This window comes from Xiphophorus maculatus, chromosome 24 (assembly GCF_002775205.1).
Source record: "Xiphophorus maculatus strain JP 163 A chromosome 24, X_maculatus-5.0-male, whole genome shotgun sequence".
NCBI lineage: Eukaryota > Metazoa > Chordata > Actinopteri > Cyprinodontiformes > Poeciliidae > Xiphophorus > Xiphophorus maculatus.
The window spans coordinates 3641483-3666414 of NC_036466.1; the positions used below are offsets into that span (position 1 = coordinate 3641483).

At 45.0% G+C, this 24932-nt stretch overlaps 1 protein-coding gene across 4 annotated transcripts in view; it reads right to left on the reverse strand.

Annotated features, from left to right (window-relative positions):
• Positions 1-18: 18 nt before the first annotated feature.
• unc80 (unc-80 homolog, NALCN channel complex subunit) overlaps positions 19-24932 on the reverse strand; it is a 51514-nt gene continuing 26600 nt past the window's right edge. For 2 of the 4 annotated variants that reach the window (XM_023329260.1, XM_023329259.1), the window contains 33 exons: positions 24092-24223; positions 22237-22423; positions 22026-22154; positions 21513-21656; positions 19931-20031; positions 19654-19740; positions 19397-19580; positions 19220-19314; positions 19013-19102; positions 12981-13082; positions 12714-12894; positions 12382-12647; positions 12179-12313; positions 11950-12088; positions 11356-11452; positions 11118-11288; positions 10950-11042; positions 10644-10862; positions 10321-10551; positions 9061-9184; positions 8634-8759; positions 8427-8550; positions 8145-8351; positions 7825-8009; positions 7569-7734; positions 7310-7489; positions 6982-7129; positions 5693-5749; positions 4748-4829; positions 3957-4062; positions 3708-3728; positions 3269-3462; positions 19-2277 (listed from right to left, as the gene is read on the reverse strand). In XM_023329260.1, the coding sequence (XP_023185028.1) occupies positions 1828-2277; positions 3269-3462; positions 3708-3728; positions 3957-4062; positions 4748-4829; positions 5693-5749; positions 6982-7129; positions 7310-7489; positions 7569-7734; positions 7825-8009; positions 8145-8351; positions 8427-8550; positions 8634-8759; positions 9061-9184; positions 10321-10551; positions 10644-10862; positions 10950-11042; positions 11118-11288; positions 11356-11452; positions 11950-12088; positions 12179-12313; positions 12382-12647; positions 12714-12894; positions 12981-13082; positions 19013-19102; positions 19220-19314; positions 19397-19580; positions 19654-19740; positions 19931-20031; positions 21513-21656; positions 22026-22154; positions 22237-22423; positions 24092-24223 (4953 nt within the window). In that variant the 3' untranslated portion in view covers positions 19-1827. Of the gene's footprint in view, positions 2278-3268; positions 3463-3633; positions 3729-3956; positions 4063-4747; positions 4830-5692; positions 5750-6981; positions 7130-7309; positions 7490-7568; positions 7735-7824; positions 8010-8144; positions 8352-8426; positions 8551-8633; positions 8760-9060; positions 9185-10320; positions 10552-10643; positions 10863-10949; positions 11043-11117; positions 11289-11355; positions 11453-11949; positions 12089-12178; positions 12314-12381; positions 12648-12713; positions 12895-12980; positions 13083-19012; positions 19103-19219; positions 19315-19396; positions 19581-19653; positions 19741-19930; positions 20032-21512; positions 21657-22025; positions 22158-22236; positions 22424-24091; positions 24224-24932 lie in introns of those variants that run through there. The other 2 variants (XM_023329258.1, XM_023329261.1) reach the window with 2 other exon arrangements.

A 24932-nucleotide genomic window follows, 5' to 3' on the forward strand; every position in this document is an offset into this window, starting at 1 on the left:
TAAAAAAATCTCCAAGCAGGCTGTAAACAATATTTGTTTATTTAGATAGCTGAGAAATATTCAAACAAGACAGAATATAAGACATTTAAAGGGAAACAACACTTTTTATCTGGTGTTTTAGGAATACACTGTCCCCTACTGGCATCAAAGAGTCATAACAGCAAAATTTGACAATATAAATGAACCAAGAGGTCATGTTAATCCTGTTTATTTAGCAGGTAAAAAGAAACCGCATTGTGTCTCATGCAGCCATTGTTACAGGTTTCCAGGAAAAGAGCTACATTAGCAGAAAACAGGAAGCTATTTAGCTACAGTCACAGTGCGTTGGTGTGAATTATGGCACAAAACACCTCTAACCATGGCAGGTAAGCACAACTGGAACCGAACAGGTGAAATGATTCCCTTAAGGCATGACATCAGCAACGAGCTTCATCACAGCTGGAGTTTTTCTGCTGAACGACGACGACGACGCAAACATCAGGACGATGAGAAACACGACACGTAGCAGCGCAACAAACAAGCGAACTACAGAGAATCTACAGGCGTGTTTGTGTTATTTCTATTGTTTTACTATTAGAACACAATCAAAACACAATAAATCTCATTTAAAGGGGCACAGAGCTGATTAAATATTGCTTTTCTCTGAACAACGGGCCAACTGTTAAAGCTTTTTGTTTTCCATCATCTGTTGGCTCCTGATGGCTTAAAATAGACATTTTTATGACTAAAGTCACTGACAAACAAATAAATATGAATACATTTTCACTCTGTATTAAATAAATACTCAATATATGTTCTTGTGCCACATAATAAAAAGACTAAGTGTTTTTTATTAGCTTTAAAATGGCTTTTAGAGACAGCGCCCTCTACAGTTACAGGTCGATCCGGTGAAGATTGGTACAAAGACACTTTACCTAACAGTGGGCTGATTTTCTGCATATGATTTTTTTTTCTTGGCTTTCTGTTTTGGCGAAGCTTCATTGTAGTCAGTATGAACAAAGGTGCATGGAAACAGTCCTAGTTAAAGTACAACTCAGCTAGCGCCAGATGTTTTCATTGTGAAAGGATCTTCCCTGTGCTCCAGCCTTTAAATTCCCTATGAAACAAATAACACTGGGAACTTTTAATTAGTAAACTGTGACTTCCTGTTTCCCTGGGAAATAAAGTTGATGAGACACCGAGGCCAGTTGCTCTTCAAAGTGGAACTCAGAAGGAATAACAACTTTTCTCTCTTCTATCCAAATATCCACTTATTAAACATTTACAAGTTGTGCTAAGACTACACAACCCCTGTTTCCATGACAACTGTTAGCTGCTGTCTCCATATTGATGACCAGAGGGGGGGGGGAGCCCTTTCTGTCCTACCATCACAAAAGTAAACATGTGGAGTTTACTAACCTGAACTGGGACAATGTGAAGCAAGGTAGAGGAGCTGTGATGCTGTGGGCCTCTATTATTGTTGTTTATGCTGCCAAGCTGACTGATATCAAAAGTTAATCATTGAAATTTCATTATGAACATCTTTAAAATCAGGTGTAGCTGGTATAACTTTGACCTCTATGTGTTAACTGTTCACCTTCTGGTATGTGTAAAATATGCGACAACCAGCGTTAGAGGGACGCATTCAGACCATGGTGCCAGTAAGTGTAGAGGGTGCAGTGAATATGACAGGGTTCCTTCTTTAACTATAAATATCTGTTAGAAGTGGCTGAAAATATAGTTTAAAAATAAATCTCTGAATTTATGAAGGAAATAGTCGTAATAATAAAACTCTGGTGGAGCTGATGATGGAGGAAGCTGAACTAGGATGAAACTCTTCTTCTGCTGTCAGACGTGGGACTCATCCAGGTCCAGGTCAACAGGAGAGAAAGGGAGTGGGGAACGGCGGGGCGAGCGGCGGGGGGAGGCGGGGCCTAGCAGCGGGGCCAGCAGAGGGGCCAGCAGCGGGTTCTCTGTGCCGTCGTCCTCGCTCAGCCGCAGCAGGGCGTCGCCGCGGGGCAGCAGCGCCGCCGTGTCCTCGTCCCCGGGGCTGTCCCTGATGCTGGACGCAGGGGGCAGTGGTGGCGGCGGAGGGGGACCCGGGGCAGGGGCCGCGCTCAGCACCGGCAAAGGGGGAGGGAGAGGAGAGGAGGTGCGGGACAGAGGGAGGGGGAGGGGTGAGCAGGTGCGGGATGGGGGAGTGGGGGTGGACGGGCGGGAGATAGAGGGTGGGGGGGACAGGCTGCTGCGGAGACCCCACTGCTCCCTCCTCTCCTTGCTGCTCAGGGCGGCAGGAACCTGGGGGCGGCAAACGGCCAGGTCACACAAACCACCTCAACACCGCCTCCTGCTGTCAGCCCTGCTGCCACTTCACTACCACAGAAGAAGAACGTCGTCACCGTTTATTATTCATCACAGAAAAATAGTCAGAAAGTGGAGCCACACCGCTGCTTCTGATTGGTCAGACCTGATCAGATGATTTCATGACTGGAGCCAGAAACATGCTCCTGATTTTAGCATTTTAAGTTAACCTACATAGAAAATGGAGTTTAACCAAACTAGCTTAAAAAAAAAAAGAAGAAAATAAATTAAACTTAAGTTGGACAACTTAAAAAAAAAAAAAAAAACGAAAACAAAAATTTAAGTACAAAATAAAGTAAGATAGAATACAATTTAATGAAAAGAAAATTACATAAGACAAGTTAAAATCAATTTCAGTTTAAATAATATTAAAACTTAAACTAATAAAAAAATAACTTGCAGTAAAAATATATTAGAAAAAATTTTATATTCAATAATGTGGTTTTAATTTTCAATTAAGAAACGTAAGGATAAAATAAATCAAAGTTTAGAGATTTTAACAATTAGAATGTAATAAAAAACACAAATAATAACTAATATTAAATAGATATATGAAAAATATAAAACAGAGGTACAAATATGCAAATATAACAGATTAAGCATTAAACTGTACCAGAACAGATTTTTTTAACATAAAGAGGTGTCCAGATTATTAAGTAGGAAAGTGTACTAATTTAATATTTAAAGAGACAAATAACTCATTTATTTTATGGCACCTTTAAAATAAGAACAATAACATTATTAAATCTTGATTTTATTGAATTGTTGCTAATTAGAGGTCACTCAGAGCGACCTTAACAGGAAACTTGTTGACTCTACAGTAGTGAACAAAACCAGATCGCTAAAGGATTTCCTGGTTACTAGGAGACTGTTTACACTGATCCAATGTAAACAGGAAGCTGTGAATCTAACCAGTGCTCATTTCTACCTGGATGCTGACCGGCCCGTGCAGGTCGGCTGTGACGGTGGCAGACGGCACCTCCAGGGTGGGGGACTTGGAGGGAGCCGGGCTGGCCTTCCTGCCCTCACCTGAGGGCTCCGTGGCGCCCGGAGCCCCCTGTTGGGCCCCCTGCTGACCTTGAGTCTCAGTGAAGGTCACAGACCTCTTCTGGTCTCCGTGCGCTGAGGGAACACACAATGGTGGTTAGAAGCCTAAAACTCAGCAGCTAGTGCCTGGCTAACACTGTAGTGGAGGCTCAGGGAGGGGATTTGGGGGGGGCGAGGTGCAGGGGGGAGGGAGTAGGTGAGGGGGATACTGGGTGGGGAGCAAGACAGACATGCAGAGCGCCCTACTGGATAAGGTTGCAGATATAAAGGGGGCAGGCCGTTGCAGGGTGGAGAGGAAGGGGTTAACGGCTGGGTCTCACCTTCACAGTCCAATAAAGTTTCTTTATTTCGAAACATAAGGCATGAGACAGAACAAAGTGACAGAGTCAGTGTGGTGGCAGGCGGTACAACACACAGCTGTGGAACAAAGAGAGGTCTGGACGGGAGGACGGCTCTGCTACACACACTACGCTTTGGGTTTGGGCCGCTGACTCAGCACAGCAACAGGACCATCAGAATCATCTGGTCTGACTTTATCTAGAAACAGGAAACAGAAAACCTCCCGTTACCCAGAGGTTTGTTCTTGGGCTGGATGCTCCTCCGAGTGGTGGAGAGTCTGGCTCCAGAACGGCCTCGCGGTTCAGTCTTCGGAATGGACAGCAGGGGGCGCCGCAGCTGCAGGAAGACAGAAATCACTTCCAATCAGGTGGAGCTCCTCTCCATCCACAGGCCAAACCTTTCAACACAAAACCAGGCTGAATCTGTCGCCTGTGCTTGCTGTGAACACACAGCTGTCATTCATTAGCAATCTAATAAGTGATTAGGTTGCTAACACTCCATTGCAGCAAATGGAGTGTAACAAAGTTGGTGACAGATCAGTGAGAACTGGCCATAATGAAATGCAATGTTAGCTAGCAGAGCAGGCTAATGCTAATGCTAATATTTCTCTGCATACTCGGTCAAATAAAAAATAACTGTTGCTTGTAATGACTCAAAATAAACAAAGTGGTAAAAGGATAGATTAAAAAAAAGCTAGTTATGAGGAATTGCCAAAGACAACAAAGTGTGTAGGTGCTAACCATTAGCATTAGCTCTGAAATAACATCTTATACTGGAAAAAACATTGTTATAGATTAAATGGTAATCACATCTGAACACTGAAAGGAAAGCAATACCTCAATAAAATATGGCCTGACCTAAGAGAGCATGCCAACACTTCACATTAATGTTATGGACGTCTTCATTTTGATAAACGGTTAAACATAAAACCTCTAAAGTGACAGTTGGCCATGTTTCCCATTGGTAAATTTTCCCCCAGTAGCTAGTCCGGTAGCTTAGCTTTCCCAAGGGATGTCCGTACCTGCCTGAGTCCGCGCTTTCTTCCTAACGGCGGCTGGATCAGGAGGTTCTGCTGGCCAGGCTCACTTTGCACGCTGGCAACCCTGGTTCAGTCAACCGGACCAGACACACACGCACAAATGCAGGAAACACACACAAATATATCAGTGCGGCGGGGCCCCAAAACACCCAAGTGTTCGCTCCCCGAAACCCACCTCTGGTTGACACAAGATGCTAAACTACTCATCACAACACACACGGTATGCTACAGAACACCAAACCACAGAGCAGGAAAAGAAACAAGTGCTGCTAACGCTTCAGACACCAAAACACAACAGGGGGTAGTGGGGGCTGGAGCAGCAACGCTTCTTACACCAATTTACCAACAGGTGAGGGTTTTTTTTTTTGGATGGGTTTTAAGTAAAAGTAGAAGAAAAGTGGAGCAAGAGCAAAGTGTTGGCGAGTTGTTGCCGCCCCAGTTCCCCTGTTGCCCCTACAGATTGGTATCCACGACAGGACGCCCAATTTGATCAGCAAGAAGCCGGTTAGACACGGAAACAGTATGAGACACCATGGCACCGATGGAGGAAGGCTGACTTGTTGAGATGGCACATCGACTGGAGAGACCCACAGCTAACAGGAGGAGCAGGCTCCAGTGGGGGGCGCTCTGTAGTTTGGGAAGTGTGGGGAGTACGGGGGGTGAACGGGGCCTGGTTAGGATAGCAACAAGATGAGCTGAGAAGATGAGGGTCAGTGTGGAGCTCAAAGGGGAGGTGAAGGGGAAACAAGGCTGGACCCACACAGAAAGAGTAGGAGACAGGAGAGTGGAGAAGGGCGATTTGATTGGATGTGGATGAGTGATCGACGGCCGGCAGAGGAGGCCGTCCCGAGGCCATGCCCCCTCCCAGTGGCAGACAGATGCAGAGAATGCACCGATGGGACACACACAACGACTGGGCCACTGTACCTAGAGAGGTTACCCTCCTGCAGAAGGCCCTGGCACTCATCTAGCACATTGGGTTCACTGTAAAAAGGGGGCGGAGGGAGGGGGGAGAGTGGGAGTTCAGGGAGTGTCGTTGAGATCCATTACCCCTCCCCCCTCAGACCCTTTATGTCTAGGACGGAAAGCCGGGGCCAAACAAAAACCAAAACCAAAGCTGGAGCAGACTTTTAAAATCAGCTGAGTTAAAGCAATATTAGAAATCAACAGATATATACACAGAAAAATATGACTGTGGGTGTGGGGTATGATTGGGTTAAAGTCCTGCATGCTACATAAAGAAGACCTGAATCTGCACTAACAGAAATAAACTAACTGACCTAAAACATCCATTTGACACTTTTCTACCTGTAATCTGGATTTTAAAATATTAGCTTTCACAGCTCCCGCTGCCACTGACAGGCAAACTGGGGCAGAAGGATTTAAAACAATTCCCTCTGTTTGAAAACTGCACTTTTTTTAATGCAATGTAATGTTTAATGTCAGAATTTATGAAAACTTCAATATTTCTTCTTTTTGTCCCTCTAAAATATTGAATAAATCTTTAATTGTAACACCACTGGACATTGAAATGGACCACAAATCAATTCGTAGAAACGTTGTACTCTTGCCTCTGCATTACTAGCTAGACCATTACCATGCTAATTCTTAAATTTTTGTAAATACATCACTAGGCTATTAAATTTTTAAAAGTTTATCATTATTCTACTAAACTAACAGTTGACTACATTGGAGACAAGTAAGTCTTAAAATAAATAATAAAGCATTTTATACACTTACTAATGTTAAATGTAAGTATATAGCTTCAGTACTGTTAAAGATGTAAACTACTAAGACTTTATTTATATTGGTTAAAAGGGTAAAAATTATAAGTAAAGCATCATGTTGATCCATGGCTGGAGTGAACAAAGTGATTAAAGCCTCTAACATTACGATGCTAATGTTAGAAGCTACCGTGCTAACGCTAACATTGTGGCATTCCACAAGAATGTGGTTTGGGACTCCTGTTGACATAAGACTTAAAGAACTGGTGACAAACTTTGTCACCAAATTTAACTTTCCTGCTATTATTTTCATTATGCGTTTTTAAGTTGAAACAATTAATGTTTCTTTTTTTTAATATTAATTCAGGCTTCATTTAAGGAAAATATATCTTATTTGAATTTAAGCAGGATGTAAGAAAATGTGGTTAAGTTTCAAAGCGAACTCTTCAGTCTACGGCGTGTTTTTTGTTGGGTGTGTGTCTGGGACGCTACCTTTGGCTGGGCAGCATGGTGGTGCGGGGATTCTCGGGCTGCGCGGCCGCTGAGCCGGTGGCGTGGCTGGAGAAACGCCGCTGTGACATCACTCTGGGGAGGAAGGCCTCGTGTTCGCTCACAACGCTGGGAATACTCATGGAGTCATCTACAGCAAAGGGAGGGTAGAATAGTGAGATGACACCTAACGAAAAACAAGTTTGGAAAGAAACGGTGGCCGACGTTGACTATCATATTGTAATAAGTGACTTTTTTTCGGGGAACAGTTTGGATAAACGTTTCACTCTAACGATAAAGGCCCATCCCAGTTGAAAGTATTATTTCTGACTCTCTTCGTCGTCCTCGTCGGTGCGGCTCAGTGTGTCCTGCGATGGTTGCCGTGACGGCTGGCTGTCCTGCTCCCACACAGTGCCGGTTCCTGTGTTGGAGCGCGACATTGTGGCCAGACTGAGCCGGTAGGCCGACGTGGAGGTGCCAACTGTGCTGATTGACGTCTTCCCTTGGTATGCTGTTGGAACGGAGACCAAGTTCAGAGTTAAGAGACCAGACCATCAGTAGAGGAACGTGCTGCGGTTCGGTTATCTGACCAGAGCCGCTGTGGACTGCCTCTTTGAGGATCTTGAGTTCGTTGTTGAACTCTGCAAACAGCGAGCTCTTGCAGAGAGGCCTGGGGATGAAGCGGCGCTCCAGCTGGTCGGCGATGTGGTGCCGTGCCGTGATCTCCTCCTGGGAGTCGGCCGGCTGGGTCAGCAACTGCACGACACGTGAAGAATCAGCATCAGGTCCGCTACGGTTAAAAACACTAGGTGGACCTAAAACCACTGATGGATGTAGCTTTGTTACCTTGCATTGTATGAAGGGTCTCAGGAGGACGAAAATAGGGATACGACTTCGCACAATGAAGTCGATGAAGTCCCAGAAAGCCAAGCCTCCCACCTTCCTCAGAGCCATCTCTTTAACCTGCAGACTCAGGCGGTACCATTGGTTTCCCAACGAGCGCTCGAAGCAAACCAACACCACCTTGAGAGCTGTGGAGGGTGGAGCCAGGTTATTGCACAAATCGTAATAAAACTAGAGCTGTCAGCGTTAACAGAGTCGGAGTGTGATTACTCCGATTATAGGCTTTGATTGAAGGCGAAGTGCTTTCCAGCTCCCAGTCGTACCGAGGTATGCGGCCTGGCTGGTGGACTCTGCCAGGCCCTCCCTGCGCAGGTCCTTCCCAGTGTCTCCGGGCGTGGAGCAGTGAGCCGGAGATGCGTCCAGCATGAAGTTCTTGGTGCGGGAGGTGGAGATGATCCGAGGGGGCAGCAGGATGTTGATGACCGTCTGGAGGAGCAGGAATATCTCCGGCTGCTCAAGGTGGGGGCTGTCTGCAACACAGCAACACAACAGAACGTTAGGAAGCTGTAAAATAAAGAGTGAGTTTAGTGATTTAGTGTTGCTACCTTTGCTTCCAGAGCCCACCGTCAGAACGAAAGGAATGAGCAGGTTGAGCAGCATCCCCTCTCGCCTCTCCTGATTGGTGAACGGTGAGATCACATGACTGAGAGGGAAGTCGTCCTTCAAGGCCTGATGGGGAGAAAAAATCTGCTTAAAGACATGGGGGGGCGGGGCGGTTTAGATGAGTCAGCTGAATTTGTAATGAGCCGCACCTGAATCTGCAGAGCCACCAGGCGGACAACGGCCGTGCTGAAGGGAAGCGGAGGAGAGAGGTACGGGCTGAGGTGGAGGAGCGGCAGGCCGTCCGCCACGCTGGAGGGGCCGACCACACCCATCACCTGGTGACAAAGGTCAGCACTAAACGTCTACTTTTCTTTCAAACAGGTGATAAAATAATGTTCAGCTTCCACTTTTTGGTGCTTCTCTGTGTCATAAAGGCTTTTACTACAATCACTGGAAACCCCAAACTACTTTGAAAGCAACCAATTCACAACAACCAGCTTGCCAAGCATTCTGGCATTAGCCTGGTGTGGAGAGCTTTAGATAGTAGTACTTTCTGCAATGGCATTTAACAAAAAAGTAATAAATGGTTGAAATACTCCTGAATAATTGGGTTTGTGACTGTTTGTGCTTTCATACCAGGTTGACGCAGACGTTAATCAGCGACCGAAGGTGTGGGAGGAAGGAGATGATTGGCTGGCGCTGGAGGGTCAGACAGATCCCCTCAATCAGATTACTGGCCGCCTCCCATTCCACTTGTCTCCTGGAAAACCACGTAGTTCCACCCCATGACAAAAGAAGAGCACATGAAAGCCCCACAGGAAACTCCTCTAAAGGGTCTTATTTCTAAATCTCCAATGAAACTATCTAAAAGGACTAATATCCAAGCATAAAACAAAGCATAAGTTCACTTACCACGCCATTAAACATTGGCTTTTTTTGTTTTGTTATTTTAGTTTAAAAAACTACGTGTAGACATCAAATGTAGCAAAGCTTAAAAACAGCGGCAGCTCCAGTAGTAAACAGACATCTCAGATCAGTGTTCCCTCTCTTGTAATTCATCCTCAAGGTGACGAAGGTCATCAAAACCACAAAAACAAAAAACATTCAGTGGAATCTAAAAATAAAACTGTGTAGGGGATTTTCTTTTCTTTCTTTCCCATCTGCTTGCTCATGTTTTTTTTTTATTTTACTGTCTTTCCTTCTTTAAAAATGACATCTTTTATTTTTTTAATTAATCTAAGGTGACCATGGTAACCAACTGCTTCACTGGCCAACAAATGGTTGCCGTCTCTGCTTTCATTGGTGCGTTGAGTTGTAGCTCAGATTTAGGGTTCGCTGCAGATTTAGCAAGATGTTAGCCATCATCCCGCTAGCACTGAGAGTCGAATTCAGACACGTTGCTATGGAGACAGTCTCTATTGAATGTATGTGGTGGGTACCATTAGCCAAAAAGTTAGTGGCGATAACACTAACTTTAAATAAAGTGCTAACAAAGCACTAATCATAAACATTTGTTTTGCTAATGCTAAAGTGCTAAACCAATGTGCTATTTAGTGGAAGCTAATGCTAAAGCACTAAATCAACATGGTATTAAGTGGAAGCTAATACTAAAGTGCTAAACCAAAATGGTATATAGTGTAATGTGTTATCTTCAGAGTGGACACACCCCTCCGCAAAGAGGGAACACTGCCACTGGTCCACTGTGTGTGTTAGTCCACAAGTCGTCACACAACTGAACGCCTCACACTCAGCCAGCACAGAAACACACCAGAAGCCACAAAGACAGCTGGATGGACGACAGCGCCGAGAAGCCGCCTAGCTACTGCACACGCCACAGCACCAGCGTCACAGCACAACACAGCCACCACAGAGAAGGGAGTCCGGGGTTCAACAGACCTGGTGCACAGTGCCTGTGGGCGAGCGCACCTGAGCGTGGGCATCTTGTGGATCTTGTTGAACATGCGGTCCAGCCTCTTGAGGATGAGGATGAGGGCGGGGCGCACAGCTTCAGACGACCAGTCGGTGATGGGCAGCATCTCCATGATGTAGCGCCGGAGGCCTCGGCTCTCCATGGTCAGTGTGTCGTAGGGCGCCAGCTTGAGCAGGGCGTGGGCGATCTCCGCTAACCTGATGAGAAAAAGAAAAAAAACACGTACAAACACCTGGAAAACATCCGTTGCCTGTCGAGTGCTGTGACCAGGCGCTGGGAGGCGCTCTACCTCATGTGGGACTTGATGTCCAGCAGCTCCAGGGCAGTGACGCGCGGCTCTCCGGCGATGTTCTGCAGGATCTTGAGGCGGGGTCCGCAGTGTTTGTAAAACTCGGTGCAAATGTTTAGCAGGGACTCTCGCGGGCGGCGAAACTCCTCCCTAGCAAGGCGCTCGTCCAGCTCCTCCCTCGGCATGCCTTGGCCCTCCTCCAGCAGGTGCAGGTTGTCCCTGGGAACACACACCACACACACACACACCTTCATTCAATCCAATTCTTCTTGGGAATGGATTTAGGAATACCAGATCCACCGTCACCTGGTGTTGACGCCTCCGGACATGGCGTGGTTGGCGGTGGTGCCCCCCTTGTGTCCCTGGTCACAGCGGGATATCTGCGGGGCGGTCATTGGTCTGCAGATGGAAACATTTCCAGGCACTGAATGCAAAGACTCAAACCATCAAAGCTGCTACTGCTGGAAGCCAAACCTGGTGAGGGCCTCGGAGCTGTACAGCAGGGCCTGCAGGGACGTTGCCATGGCAGCAATGGCAGCGATCTCGTCCCTGGCCGCGGACGCAGACTCCATTGTTGCCGTGTTGCTCTTGAGCTTCTGAAGGAAGCAGGGAACCAGCGCTTCCAGCACCATCAGCATCTGAAGGCTAACCAGAGACCTGCATCAGGGCCTGTCTGCTGTAGGGAACCAAAGAAGATGTGGCTTTAGTTTACCTCCTGAAGGACTCGGGCGCGTAGGCGACCACCGTCACACACAGCTTGATGGCCTCACTGATGGAGAAGGCCAGATCTTCATTACCGTAGCAGAAGTCTTGAGGGACAGAGAGCAAAAGGTTGGACACTGAATGACGGGCAACGGTCTGTTGGTGAGACCTGCACAGGGCAACTCCGGTCTCCATGGAAACGCTCCGGAGTTATCCAAGCTCTAAGTTTCACTTCAAGGAAGGAAAGGCTGAATGAAGAAAGTCATGGAGGAAGGACACAAAAAATGAAAGAAAGGAAAGAATGAAAATGCAATGAAAGAAGAATGGAAGGAGGAATGGAAAGAAGAATGCTTAGACACAATGTACCTACAGTAGTTTACGTTGTGTTTGTGTCCATTTTAAATTAATACAGTCAGTGATAATGGAAGGATGAAGACAGCATCAAGGGAAACGATGCATATAAAACATTCTCCATGTGGTTTTTCTGCTAATCCTCCAGCATCTACTTCCAGATGTTTCCAGACTGTGCAGGAACCCTGACTGGTTTATGGTGAACCCTGGCTGCAGCTGGAGACCTGGTGGGTGTGTGGTGGTGAGGTTTTACCCAGAGAGCGCAGCGGTTTCTCTGACTGGACCAGCTCCAGAGCGTCCAGAGCATCCTGCGTCTCCCCCTCCAGAGACACCAGCAGGTCAAACAGACACTGGGCCGACACGCCTTTAGACAGGCCGGTGCTGGTGCTGGTCTGGGAGGGTGCAAGGGGGATCGGGTCAGAGCGTTAGGGCAGGCACACGTCACGGGCTGAGGGAGTTTCAGGGACTTTATCGGCTCTTACGGTGAACTCCAGCAGAGGTGCGACGCTGGCAAACAGCTGGAGGATGAAGGGCTTTCTGTGGAGGATGTAGAACTGCCTGCAGCAGAACTCAATGCCCTGCCGCAGCAACGGGTTGCTCTCATAGTCCGCATAGACCTGGAACAGAACCAGAGCAGAACCGTCACTCTGCATAGGCGTAGCCACTCGGGTCAGCGGTGGTGTACCTGCAGCATGGTGGGCAGGATCCACTGGTAGCCGCTCAGAGAGAACAGGTGGTTGAAGTGGACGGCAGTGTTGATGGCGGTGGCGGTGTACTGGCGCAGCAGCGAGCTGTCCTCGGGGTGCAGCAGCAGCGCCCCGTTGAACACGTTGAGGAACAGCATCATCTCGTCCCCCCAGGGGTACTCACTGGGCATGCCCAGGAACATCTCCTCCAGCAGCTTGATCCACAGCACCTTGTGGAGGGTGTCCAGGCCGAACAGCTCCTTACCTGGACGGACCACAACGTTGATGTCGCCGTAGCAACACCTGCCGCACTAATAAACGTCTGACTCACCCTGTGGCTCGTTGAAGAGGGAGAACTCTGCGTCGATGGCGGTGCGGGGGAAGGAGGGCAGGCGCAGCAGGTCCTCCTGCAGCAGCGACACGTGGGACTGCTTGTGCACCGCCGGCATGCGCTGCGTCAGCGAGATCAGGAACAGCACCCGGCCGACCTCCTCCAGCTTCCGGGTGAACACCTGAGCGGGCGGCACACGGTGGTTCAGGATCTACTGGGGGAGGGGTGGGGGGTGTCACAGGAGGAGTTTGGGCCTGGAGCCGCTACCTGTTTCTGGATCAGCTCCTGTCCTTTCTCAGGCAGCATGTGGACCAGGTTGAGCTGAGGGGAGACGGAGCGCCGGAACGGGTAGATGTCCCTGACGTAGGTCTGACGGAGCAAAACGGACAACATGAAGTAGATCAGGAATGTAAAAAAACAAAAAATCCACAAATACTTGAGACCTCCTCTAAAAAGCATTTTATATATATATATATACCTGAAATACATATATATACGTATACCTGAATATGTATTAACATTCACAGTGGAAGCAGTCTTAGAATTAGCACAGAAGCTAACATTTACAGTCTTCAGCATCAAAGAAAATAAACGGAAACTGTAACTGGAGGTCGTTTCTGTCTGATCACCAGTTCTTTACACTAATCTCTCCACAAAAAGATTTTCAGCTAATCGCAAGTCAATGGGAAAATAAATAAATTGGCTCACTTTTAACTTCATGCAAAGGGTTGAATTAACATAAATTAACATTTTCTTGCTCCTGTAGTTGGTCATTTATAGATTCATTAATTTTTAATTTTTTTTGCATTACTGACTAACAGATAGAACTAGACAATTTCTGAAGAAATTTAAATGAGGCCTGCCAAAGTGTGCCTGTCAGTTGGCACACTTCATGGGCGTTCTGATGCTACAAATTAGCATCAATGCTAAAGTAAGCTACAATGCACTCAATAGCATGTGGAGATTGACAAACATGTTGAGTAACATGGACTTTCAGTATGTTGAAATTAGTGTACAAGTTAAAATGAGCCAAACTGCTAACATTAGCCAAAATGCTGTCAGTAGCATGTGGAGCATCACTCCATTCAGTTTACTAAGCATGGCTAATAAATAAGAAAAATAGCAAAAAGCTTCTTTTAGGGAAAAGGCTAATGCTAATGGGGGCAGTGAAATGCAAAGGTTTGTGCTAAGGTTAATTTACTGTCTTGTGCAGCAGGGCAGTGCAATAACCTGAGAGAAAAAAGATAGAAAGGCTAATATCAGTTAGCACTACCCTGAGAGGAATATTTAGACTTTTATTTTGAAATTCTTTTACAAAACTTAACGCAGTGTCACTGTTGCTCCCCGTGATTAAGCTCATAATTACAACCCTCTGTACTGAATAGCTCTCTGATAGCAGACAGTGTCCATAAACAAGTTTACTAAATATTGTACAATAACTGAAAACAGAGATGTAACTTCTATCATGAATATAGATTAGCCAAAAACCCTCCAAATTACAATGAAATACTTCTACTTCTGGTGGGCGACGGAAGTAACACCCTTAATCGTTTCCCCAGTAAGCCTCCCAGGAATAAGGTTGATAGAATGTTCAATTCTAATGGTATCAATGACATCAGCAGTTATGACGTCACTCTATGATACCACAAAGGAGTCTCTCTCTTGAATGTAGCTCGCAGACAGCGTTTTCTCAGACCTGTTCCACAGTTCTATCGCGACAGATCACTCTTCAGAGCACGTTCGAAATTAATTGAAACAAGCGGGATATCGATTCCAGATATTACACGCCTTTCAGAGAAGCAAGAATTTACCAGAACATCGACATGAAGCAACAACAGATTGTTTGTGAACATGAAGCTTTTCCAGCTGAGCTATCATGGGTCGACATGATGGACCTCAACATCCAAGTCGACTTCGACGAAGTCATTTCTTTTGAAGATGACAGCGACAGCCCCGTTAAGCCGGAAGATGAATCAGCAGAGATTCAGGGGGAATCAGGTCCTTCTGGCAACTTTGAGAGTCCAACATCATTGGAAGTCAAGCAGGAAACAACTCCCTCTGCTGGCTTCAAGATCACCCCCTCAGTGGAAGTTGTGGAAGAAACAAGCCAACACGTCATCGATCTCACAAAGCAGGTAGACAATCTTAAAAAAGAGTTGCAGAGTAAGATTTTTGATCTTCATGAGGAAAGAGACCGAAGGATTGCATACCAGGCTGAAGTCAAATCACATCAGGAGGAGATTCAAAAACTGCAAAATATGGTAGTAAAAGAACATCACCTGCGAGTCAAACGTGAACATGAAAGAAACGTGCCAGAGATTAAAGATGTGTCAAATGTTTCCTGCTCTTCCAAAGTTACAGTGGACAAGAGCATCCTTCAACAGCTGGAATACTTCAAGAGGGAGGCTGAAAAATATGCCTCCCGCAACAAAGGCCTGATAGAAGTCATGGTTGAAGAATACAGAGTGAGACTTAAATACGAGGAGCAGCTCAAAAGTCACACAGAGCAAGCTTCCAAATTCAAAGCCCAGGAGGAAATGGTAACATCTCTGCAGGGTCAGGTTGCAGACCTGAAGGTGAAGTTAAAACTTGCTCTGGAAAACAACCGTCCTAGAGTCTCCACCCAACCAGAGGTCCCCCTGCAAACAGAAGGCTCCCTACGAACAGAGGAGTCCAAGGAAAAACAGACCTCCAATCAATCAGTGAGGTACGAGGAAAGACAGACCTCCCATCAATCAGGGAGGTACGAGGAAAGACAGACCTCCAATCTATCAGGGAAGTCTAATGAAAGACAGATCTCCCATCAACCAGGGAGGTACGAGGAAAGACAGACCTCCCATCAACCAGGGAGGTACGAGGAAAGACAGACCTCCAATCTATCAGGGAGGTCTAACGAAAGACAGACCTCCAATCAATCAGTGAGGTACAAGGAAAGACAGACCTCCAATCTATCAGGGAGGTCTAACGAAATACAGACCTCCCATCAACCAGGGAGGTCTAACGAAATACAGACCTCCCATCAACCAGGGAGGTACGAGGAAAGACAGACCTCCAATCTATCAGGGAGGTCTAACGAAATACAGACCTCCAATCAATCAGTGAGGTACGAGGAAAGACAGACCTCCAATCAACCAGGGAGGTACGAGGAAAGACAGACCTCCAATCTATCAGGGAGGTCTAACGAAAGACAGACCTCCAATCAACCAGGGAGGTACGAGGAAAGACAGACCTCCAATCTATCAGGGAGGTCTAACGAAATACAGACCTCCAATCAATCAGTGAGGTACGAGGAAAGACAGACCTCCAATCAACCAGGGAGGTACGAGGAAAGACAGACCTCCAATCTATCAGGGAGGTCTATCGAAAGACAGACCTCCAATCAACCAGGGGTCTCCATGCATAGCGTGGCTTGGCCTTTGCACCGACCCACACCCAGGTTGCAATCAGAGGAGTCCACGCAAAGACAAACCTCCACACAAACATGGAGGTCCGAGGAAAGACAGACGTCCATGCGACCAACCTCCACAGGCTGCATGAAGGGGCTTCATGTTGGCGTTGGCGTGAAGGCCAATCTATGCCCGGCTCGGCCTTTACGCCGACCCACCCCCAGGTGGCACTAACCTAGGTCACTATCCAAACCTAGGTTTTGCTAACACTCGGCATTAATTGCTTGATTAATTGATCTCTCTAAATTGTCCTAAGGTGTGAATGTGTGTGTGCAAGGATAAGTGTGTTAGATGATGGATGGATGGATGGATGGATGAATCTGTGAAAATGCATCTAGCTCTGCTACTGTCCAGAAACAACCAATCAGAACCAAAAGGCAAACCTTTGGTTCTGATTGGTTTCTAATGTGTTGAATGTGTCTCAGCACATTCAACACATTAGACTACTAGTGTACTGCAGCTACACAATTGGCAGAAAAACACCCTAATATTATATCATCATTGTTTATAATGATTTAGAAAACAAAATGCTGTACAGGTTTGTCAAAACTATTTTGACCCACATTAGAACTTAGCATTGATTTCCTTCATTTTAGTAGCTGCGATTTTACCTAATCCACACATTTTCAATAACCCTAAACAATATTAGTCTATTCCTAACCCTAACCCTATCTAAAACTTAATTAGCATCTTACCTCTAAATGTTACCCCTGACCCAAAGCAATGAGTCCATCATATTAGGACCAGGTTTTGGTCCTAATATGATGGAACTAATGCAGTGTTTCTCAATTCTGGTCCTCAGGCCCCCCTTGCCCTGCATGTTTCAGGTGTTCCCCTTCTGCCACACACCTGGATTGAATCTGTGGGTGATTAACATGCTACTGCAGAAGAGGTCATGCTGTTCTGAAACAGAGACACACCTAAAACATGCAGAGCAGGGGGTTTAAGGACTGGAATTGAGAAGCACTGACCTAATGTGACACTGGACATATAATGGTGCGTTCACACCAAATGCGTTTTGAACGTCAGGCGCAGCTGGTTTATATTCAAAGTCTATGTGGAGGCGCGTCGAGGGCCGTTGCGTCGCGCTTCAAGCCTCTAGAGCGGCGCAATTTGAACCGTTTGACACATCTAGTGCATCCAACGCTTCACATAGACTTTGAATATAAACCAGACTCGCCTGACGCTCAAATCGTGTTTGATGTTAATGCACCATTAAAATGTTCAGTTCTACTGGTAACAATGACATCAGCAGTGATGACATCACTCTTTGATGCATCAAATGAATCTCTCTTGAGTGTAGCACACAGGCTGTTTTTCAGACCTGTTCCTGTTTCAGAGTTATAAGTTATGAATCTTCTCCAGGAGTATTGTTAAAATGATTTGAAGGCACAGAATCAGCCCAGTACAGGTTCACATTCTCAGGTTAGAGAGACTCACCTGGTATAAAGTTAATTTTTTGGTACTGGAATCACACCGGAGATAAATTAGTTTAATCAAAGTATGTCATGAATATGTGTTCATGTACTCCATCTTAAGTCCAGAGCACACTAGATTTTTGTTGCTTGTGCCACCACTAGATGATATGCATATAAGATATAACATAAACAGCACCATTCAGAGATGCAGTGAGTTTATAGCAGTTGTTCCACCATGTCTGTAGTTCTGACGTTCTGCCATCACTGTGGTTCTAAAGAGCAGCTCAGAGAGGCAGACTAAATTCTGTCTATTTTGAGTCTAACTGACTGTTTTGTGTCAGACTTTTGTTTTGAGTTAAATTTGGCTCGTTTTTTGTTAATTATGTCGCCACAGTTACTCGAAATGCCAACAAAAGTAATAGCTCCCCTCACGGGATTGAGCCGCACGTTTTGATATATATATTGTGAGGGGCCACGCAGCGGTACGAGCCGCATTAACGGTAGTAGGAGGCAGCAGTTATTTTGAGGTGTAGAACAATACACCCTATGCATTGCCCATAGCAATGCATAGGGATTACATTCCTATGCATTGCCTATGCATTGCTATGGGCAGGCCCCAAAAATGTGCTTAATCAGAGGTTTTGTTTTCTACAGAATGTGAACCAGGTGAGGTTAAAGCTGCCTGTAGAGTTCTGGCAGGACAGATTTACAGACTAAATTTTTTTTTTAAATCTTAAACGCAAAAGGTTTGTGTTTTTGTACATTTCGACCTATTTACTGCTATGAGTCTGTTGGCCTTTTGGTAAATCAATTTTTTTAGAGTCTACATACTCTAGTTAATGATTAATTAGTCAACAATTATTTCAATAATCACAATGAATCATTTCAGCTCTGACTTACACATAAGATCATTATTGTTATTTCACAAAACAAAAACTTCATTGTTGATCTGGGTATCAGTTTAACTCGCAGAAATTATGTCATCACATTATTTTGTTAAATTATTTATGTCAACAACTATTGTAACTCGTCAGAATCTGTTGTAGTGACAAAAGCGAAACGAACCAAAGACTTAAATAAATTAACTTGAACTAAATGAGTTTCTGTTGAACCTGTTTGTCCTGCAAAATGCATTCAGAAGATTATCTTAAGTTTTTCTGTTTAGATAAGCAGAACTAAATACAGTCAGCTAATGTTGGTTCCTCTAAATGAAGCTAACAAAGATTATGATGTTTGCAGATGATGCTGTGAGATATGTTAAAGTAGGGAGAATAGTAATGTCTCCTACATTAATCTGTCTCTTCCTTAATGTAGGTGACAGACTAATCTGACTGTCTCTAAGACGGACATTAATCTGTGTCCTACAGATTAATGTTGAGAAACTAAAACAAAAAGGTAAAACAAAACAACTCATTTAGTCTGGTTCAAGCTGCACCTTGTTGTAGTGAATGAGGTTCCATCTCTTGTCCATGAGGAAGTAGTGAGCCGATCTGGCCTCAGGAATGTTGAAGAACTCAAGACACTCCTGGTGGGAAGAAGATGGACAAAACTAACGTCCCCTTCACATGATCCCAACTGTTCATTCAGCAAAGTTATAGTTCTATCTGTGTGTGGACCACAGGAGACAGCGCTGGGTGTTTACCTTCAGCAGAGCGTCAAACTGGGTGTCTTCATGGACCGGCAGCTGGGTGGGGATGTCGCACTCGTTCTGGCCGTGCACCACCAGCGTTTTGGTTCCTAAAAACCAAAAGACACGAGCTTACAGCAGACGCTGCTGGTTCTGTATTATGTAGTGAGGGTGAAAGGTCGGCCTGCTGACCTGGCATGGAGGCAGTGACCAGCAGTTTGACCTCACATTGCTCCTTCTTCATGGTCTGCTTCAGGTCTTTGAAGAAGAGCCCCTCCACGTAGCCCACCACCTCCCACAGGAAGGTCAGCGTGGCCGAGATGGCGTCCATGCCCCACTCGCACGGCGTCCGCACAAAGTACATGATCAGCCCCACCTGGAGGCACAGCCTGGGTCAGGAACCGGGACCTGAGCAGCAAACACACTCAGGAGGGTGGGCGTTTTCTCACCAGGTAGTTAAAGAGGATGTGGGAGGTCTGAGCGGGCAGATCGCCGATGTTCAGCAGCAGCTTCCTCAGCATGTAGATCAGCTCATCCTGGAGACACAGCAGCAGCTTGGAAAACTCACACTGCATCCGTTAATGCAGAACAAGAAATCCCTTTTACATTCTCTGCTGATGTATAGTGAAGAGTTTGGCTTTTTTGTTGTTGCTGCTTTTATGTCATGAAAACCTTTTATTTTTGCTTAAAAATCAAAAAAATGTGTCTTAAAAACAGCTCTCCCACCTGTCTGTTGCTCACGGTGAGTTTTTCCAAGAAGTGGCGGAGAACCAGAGCGGGATCTTCAATAAGGCAGTTCCAGAGGATCTGCTGTGCAACAGCACTCACTGAAACCAACAGCAAGAGGCGAGTCAATGGTCAATTATTCAAATTAGAACCTTTGGATGGCTAGATATAAATACTTCATTAATCAGCAGGATGCTTCTCTAGAATAAGAGAATAAGAGTAATACAGTCATTTTGTTTTGGGAAAATAATAAACCAAACAGAATCTCGGATCTGTGGTCACTAGGCAGAGTTTGAGTAGAAAGTGGTCTGAATACCTGCAGCATTAAACAATGTGGATTCTAGTAATGTGTTGGTGAGCCAATTATATTTTGAGTTGTGGCCCTTTCAAGACGACTAAACCATAAAAATAGGTGTTGTTCTAAAGGTTTATTGAATTTAAGCTTCTGTTCTATCATAGATTTGTCAGCCATTTTGAGTGTTAGCCGGCAGCAGTGTTGGCCCCAGGGATAGCACAGCAGTGTTAGCTGTGTTAACTCTAAAGCACTAATCATAAACATTGGTTCTGTTATTCCTAAAGCCCTACACAAACAAAATATTTAGCTAATGCTATAGCGCTAAAGTCAACCATGTTGACACCCACCATGTGTCAGGGACACAACGTTTATTATATCGCCCTCTACAGGTCAAATTTATTATTGGCCACCAAGCTAAACAGTTGAACTTCAGGAAGTGATTATTTGGATCAGGCATTTCACTCATTTAGTTTTATAGTTGTTGAGTTTCGCTAACGCGGTTGCTAATTTTGTGCTAACTACTGTACGGTTTGGATCAGAATGCAGCAGTATGTCAGTTCTGTCTCCTCTCTTCACTGGAAATTATATCTGCCCTTGAAAGACTACAACCCGCTATCACCAATTTAATTTTGACATTATAACTTACATGTTCTATAATGTCCTTAGATATTGTATTTATATCTTTTTCTCTGCTGACTGTGTTTTATTTTCTGATGTGTAAACACTCTTTACCACATTCACAATAAGAGCATGAATATAAATGTCTAACTACTTGAATTCTTAATAGTTAACTGAAACATCAACATACGGTCAAACTTTATAGAAGTGAAAGTTTACAAAACAGACAAGTAAATTAGCACTTTGGAATGTATCTGAAAAGTTAGGAAGTTATGTGCGCTACATAGTTTCAAAGCTAGCTAAAACTCTAAAGCGCTAAAGAAAATGTTAGCTCTGATAGTAGTAAACTAGCTAATATCAGAGCTAACTCTGATGTTAGGTTGCTCTGGTTGATGCTATTTCTGCTAGCACCGACCAGTAGCTAACAAAAATAATGAACTTTATGAACTCTCTGGACTGAGAAAGCTGTGTAAAAGTAGAAGTGCCTCCACTGTGGCCCAAATCCAGAGGTAGTCTGGACATTTCACCCAGGCTTGATGAGCGCTAAAGGACTTGGGCCTACAGAGGGTTCTTGTCTGGGTGTCTGGTGCCTATCTCCAGAGATCCGTGGATAAAATATTAAATAAGATTAATAATAGTAATAATAATACTGTCTAATTTTTAACCTACCAGCCACGCCGTCCTCTCTGACTTCTCCATCTTCCATGAGGTGGACTATTGGTAAGACTGCAGCACAGATGCATGCTGGGAAGACAGCTTGAGGAGGCTGAAGCATGTGGTGTGTGGGAGTGTGATCTGTTGTGTTTTCTTCATCTTTAAAACAACAAACCAGTGAAAGTTAGAACACGGCTGTGCCACATGTTCTAGACCAGGGGTCTCAAACTCCAGGCCTCGAGGGCCGCAGTCCTGCAGTTTTTAGATGTGCCACAGGTACAAAACACTGGAATGAAATGGGTTAATTACCTCCTCCTTGTGTAGATCAGTTCTCCAGAGCCTTAATGACCTAATTATTCTGTTCAGGTGTGCTGCAGCTGAGGCACATCTAAAAGTTGCAGGACTGTGGCCCTCGAGGACTGGAGTTTGAGACCCCTGTTCTAGACTTATTCCTTTGTGCTCATGTTAAATTTTAACATACTAGAGCTCATCATGACTTCATAACCCTGTCATCTAGTATCTCTCTACCTTCAGCGCTGGCCATGGAGCGGACGGACCAGACGGAGCCTCGGCGGAATGAGTAGTTCCTGTGGGAGTTGCTGGAGGCGCAGGACGGGCTGACGGAGAGGCGGCGGGACGCCAGGTTCACCACTTCTTCTGCTGGCGGGACCAAAGAGAGAAACAACAGGCCGTCAGAGAGCGGAACGCGGCCTGGAGGTGCGCTGGGAGACGGCCCCACCTTCCTCCTCCTGCTCCGGCGGGGGGCTGCAGGTGGGCTCGTAGCAGGCCTCCTGGGCCACGGGGATGGCCGTGATGATGCTGGCCTCGCGGCCCAGCCGCCGCTTCTCCTCCTCCTGCTGCAGGTTCTTCAGGATGTGCTCGGCCCGCTGGTGGGAGCGCGACACGGCCCGAGCAGAGAACGATTTCTAAACACAAGAGAGAGGGGCCGGAGAGCGTTCAAACCCCCCACCCAGGAAGGTGAACATGGCTATCTTCAGGAGAAGTTCTCGGTTTCATCGACAGAACAGTAACTTTCCTCCAGTGAGCTCCTCTGAACACCCAGGGTAAAGAGCTAAAGCCCAATTATTCAAACTCTGCCAGCTGGAGACACTTTAAAATCTTTTTTCATCTCACAGTCACTGTCAGCTAAACGGCTAGCTGAAGGTAGCACCAGCAGGTGGAAGTTATTACTGCATAAAAAGCCTGAATATTAACCATCTTTAATATCAATAAAGAGACTAATTTGATAATGCTATACTTTAAAAACTTTGAAAACTGATCTCCTCTTCCTGTCACATTAATAACCCAAACCGCTCCACCTTTTCATCTGTCTTCCCCTGCTTCCGGAGAAAAAGCATCCCCATGGCATGATGCTGCCACCATCGTGTGTAACATCAAGGATGGTGTGATCAGTGTTAGTTTCTCAATACAAGTAGCCAGAGGTGGATAGTAGCTAGTAATTGTATTTACTTGAGTAATTCTTTGGGGACAAAACTACTTTAGGTGGGCTTCACTGTACTTTTTACTTTTACTTGAGAACTTTTATTGTGAAGTATTCCGATTTTCTGGGTACGCCAGAATGAAGAACAAACATGTTTTGAGCAAAAATGAACCTGACACAGAGAACACACCTAATGTTTGCCAAAGTGAGACCTCTTGTTTCTACAAAGTCTTTGCTATTCTAATGTTACTTTCGGTGGGTTTCAGAGCATTTTGAGGTCAAGTGATTATACAACAAACACCACAGGTAATTTTTTACTTTGTTAAAAAAATACATATGTATATATATATATATACATACACTATCTACTATAAGCTTTGGTAATAAATAGAAATAAACTGATTTAGAAGTGTTTTTCTGCTTAAGATTTGCTAGCTATTTGCATTTTTTTTTTCATTTTGGTCTTTAAAATACCAGAATTTGCACATAGCATTTTAGTTTAGTCTATTTCATACTTCTACTTGAATAAAAATACATTGAAGAAGTGATGCTCATCCTTGCTCTATTCCCCCCCACCCCCGCTGACAGTACTGGTTAGTCCAGTTGTGGACTGTTCTGGCAGGTTTGCACCATAAACATGGGAGCATCTCTGATCTCAGAGGCTGAAACTGGGAGAAAGTTACTGTATCCTTCAAAATGCTTATGTGTGTCTAAGTACGGTCCTCTCAACACATGGTACGGTCAACATTCAGCCATTCTCAGTCGATGGGAGCATGCACGAACAGCACAACGGTCAACAGTCGGTACGCCTGATGCATGCTGTCATTTTTCACTCCTCTCGCAGTCAAAGCAAGTGCTGGAAGACTTTTTTTTTTCCCCCAAATGATGAAAGATGCAGCACAAGATCGGGACCGCCTCCCCTCATGATTATCCTCGATCTGACTTCACAAGATGCATCAGCGCAAACACTCGGACAGAGATACCAACTTACTATGGTATGGACTGACTGAATTAATGTGGGGAACTAAAAACAAAGACAGTTCATAGATCAAAATTATAGTATATGATTTGTGCTGGCAGGTCGTCATCAGAACCAAAAGAGTTTGGTTAAAATAGTGCATTAAAGGATTGAAAGCAACCCCTTTGTGCGTACAGACTGGTCTTCATTTATGGGGTCCTGGACGCTGCCGGTGGTCTGCGGCACCCAGGGCGGGTCGAAGATGGGGACGCAGGGCATGCCCAGGATGGGGGACGGCAGGGTGAAGTTGATGCTGGGCGGAGGGATCTGACGGGTGGAGAACAGGTTACAGTAACTAAGCACCAGCTTTAGGATTCTGAACATTCTGAACATTGTTCAGAACAATGTTTGACACAGTAATACGTCTCAAACATTGTTCTGAAACTACTGAAATCAGTCATTTACAAACTGAAGAACCTGCTGATTCAATCTTAAAAAGAAAAACTAAAGATCAGAATTTATCATTTAGATCAGTGATTCATACTTTTCACCTATTTGGTGTAAAAAAAAATTATTTGAATTGTCTAAGTTTACGGTAATTTCTCTCTTGTTTTAGTGAGAAGGAAATATTACTTTGTCTGATTTTCTCATTCAAATAAAGATGTAATACACTAAAAATACGAACTAAACAAGCCATAAACTAATTCATAACATTAAAAATATTATACCTATTGCTGGGACTCCACTAATGCTAGAACACAGAGAGAATATTAATAGTGGTCGATACACTTCTGCTAATCTGCATATGGCGAAGCTAAATTTGATTTAGCTTTCCCGCAATCTTTGAAAACGTTCTCCAGAAATATTTTTTCTGGAAGAATTTTAAATCAGTAAGCAATAAGAGTACATACTATGACGTAACACACGTCATTAAGACCTGGTATGGTAGAATGTAGCATGTTAGCATTAGCTTATACTAAATATCATGCTGGTGTAGCGTTTTAGTGGTGCAGGGAAACTACCCCACTAAACTACT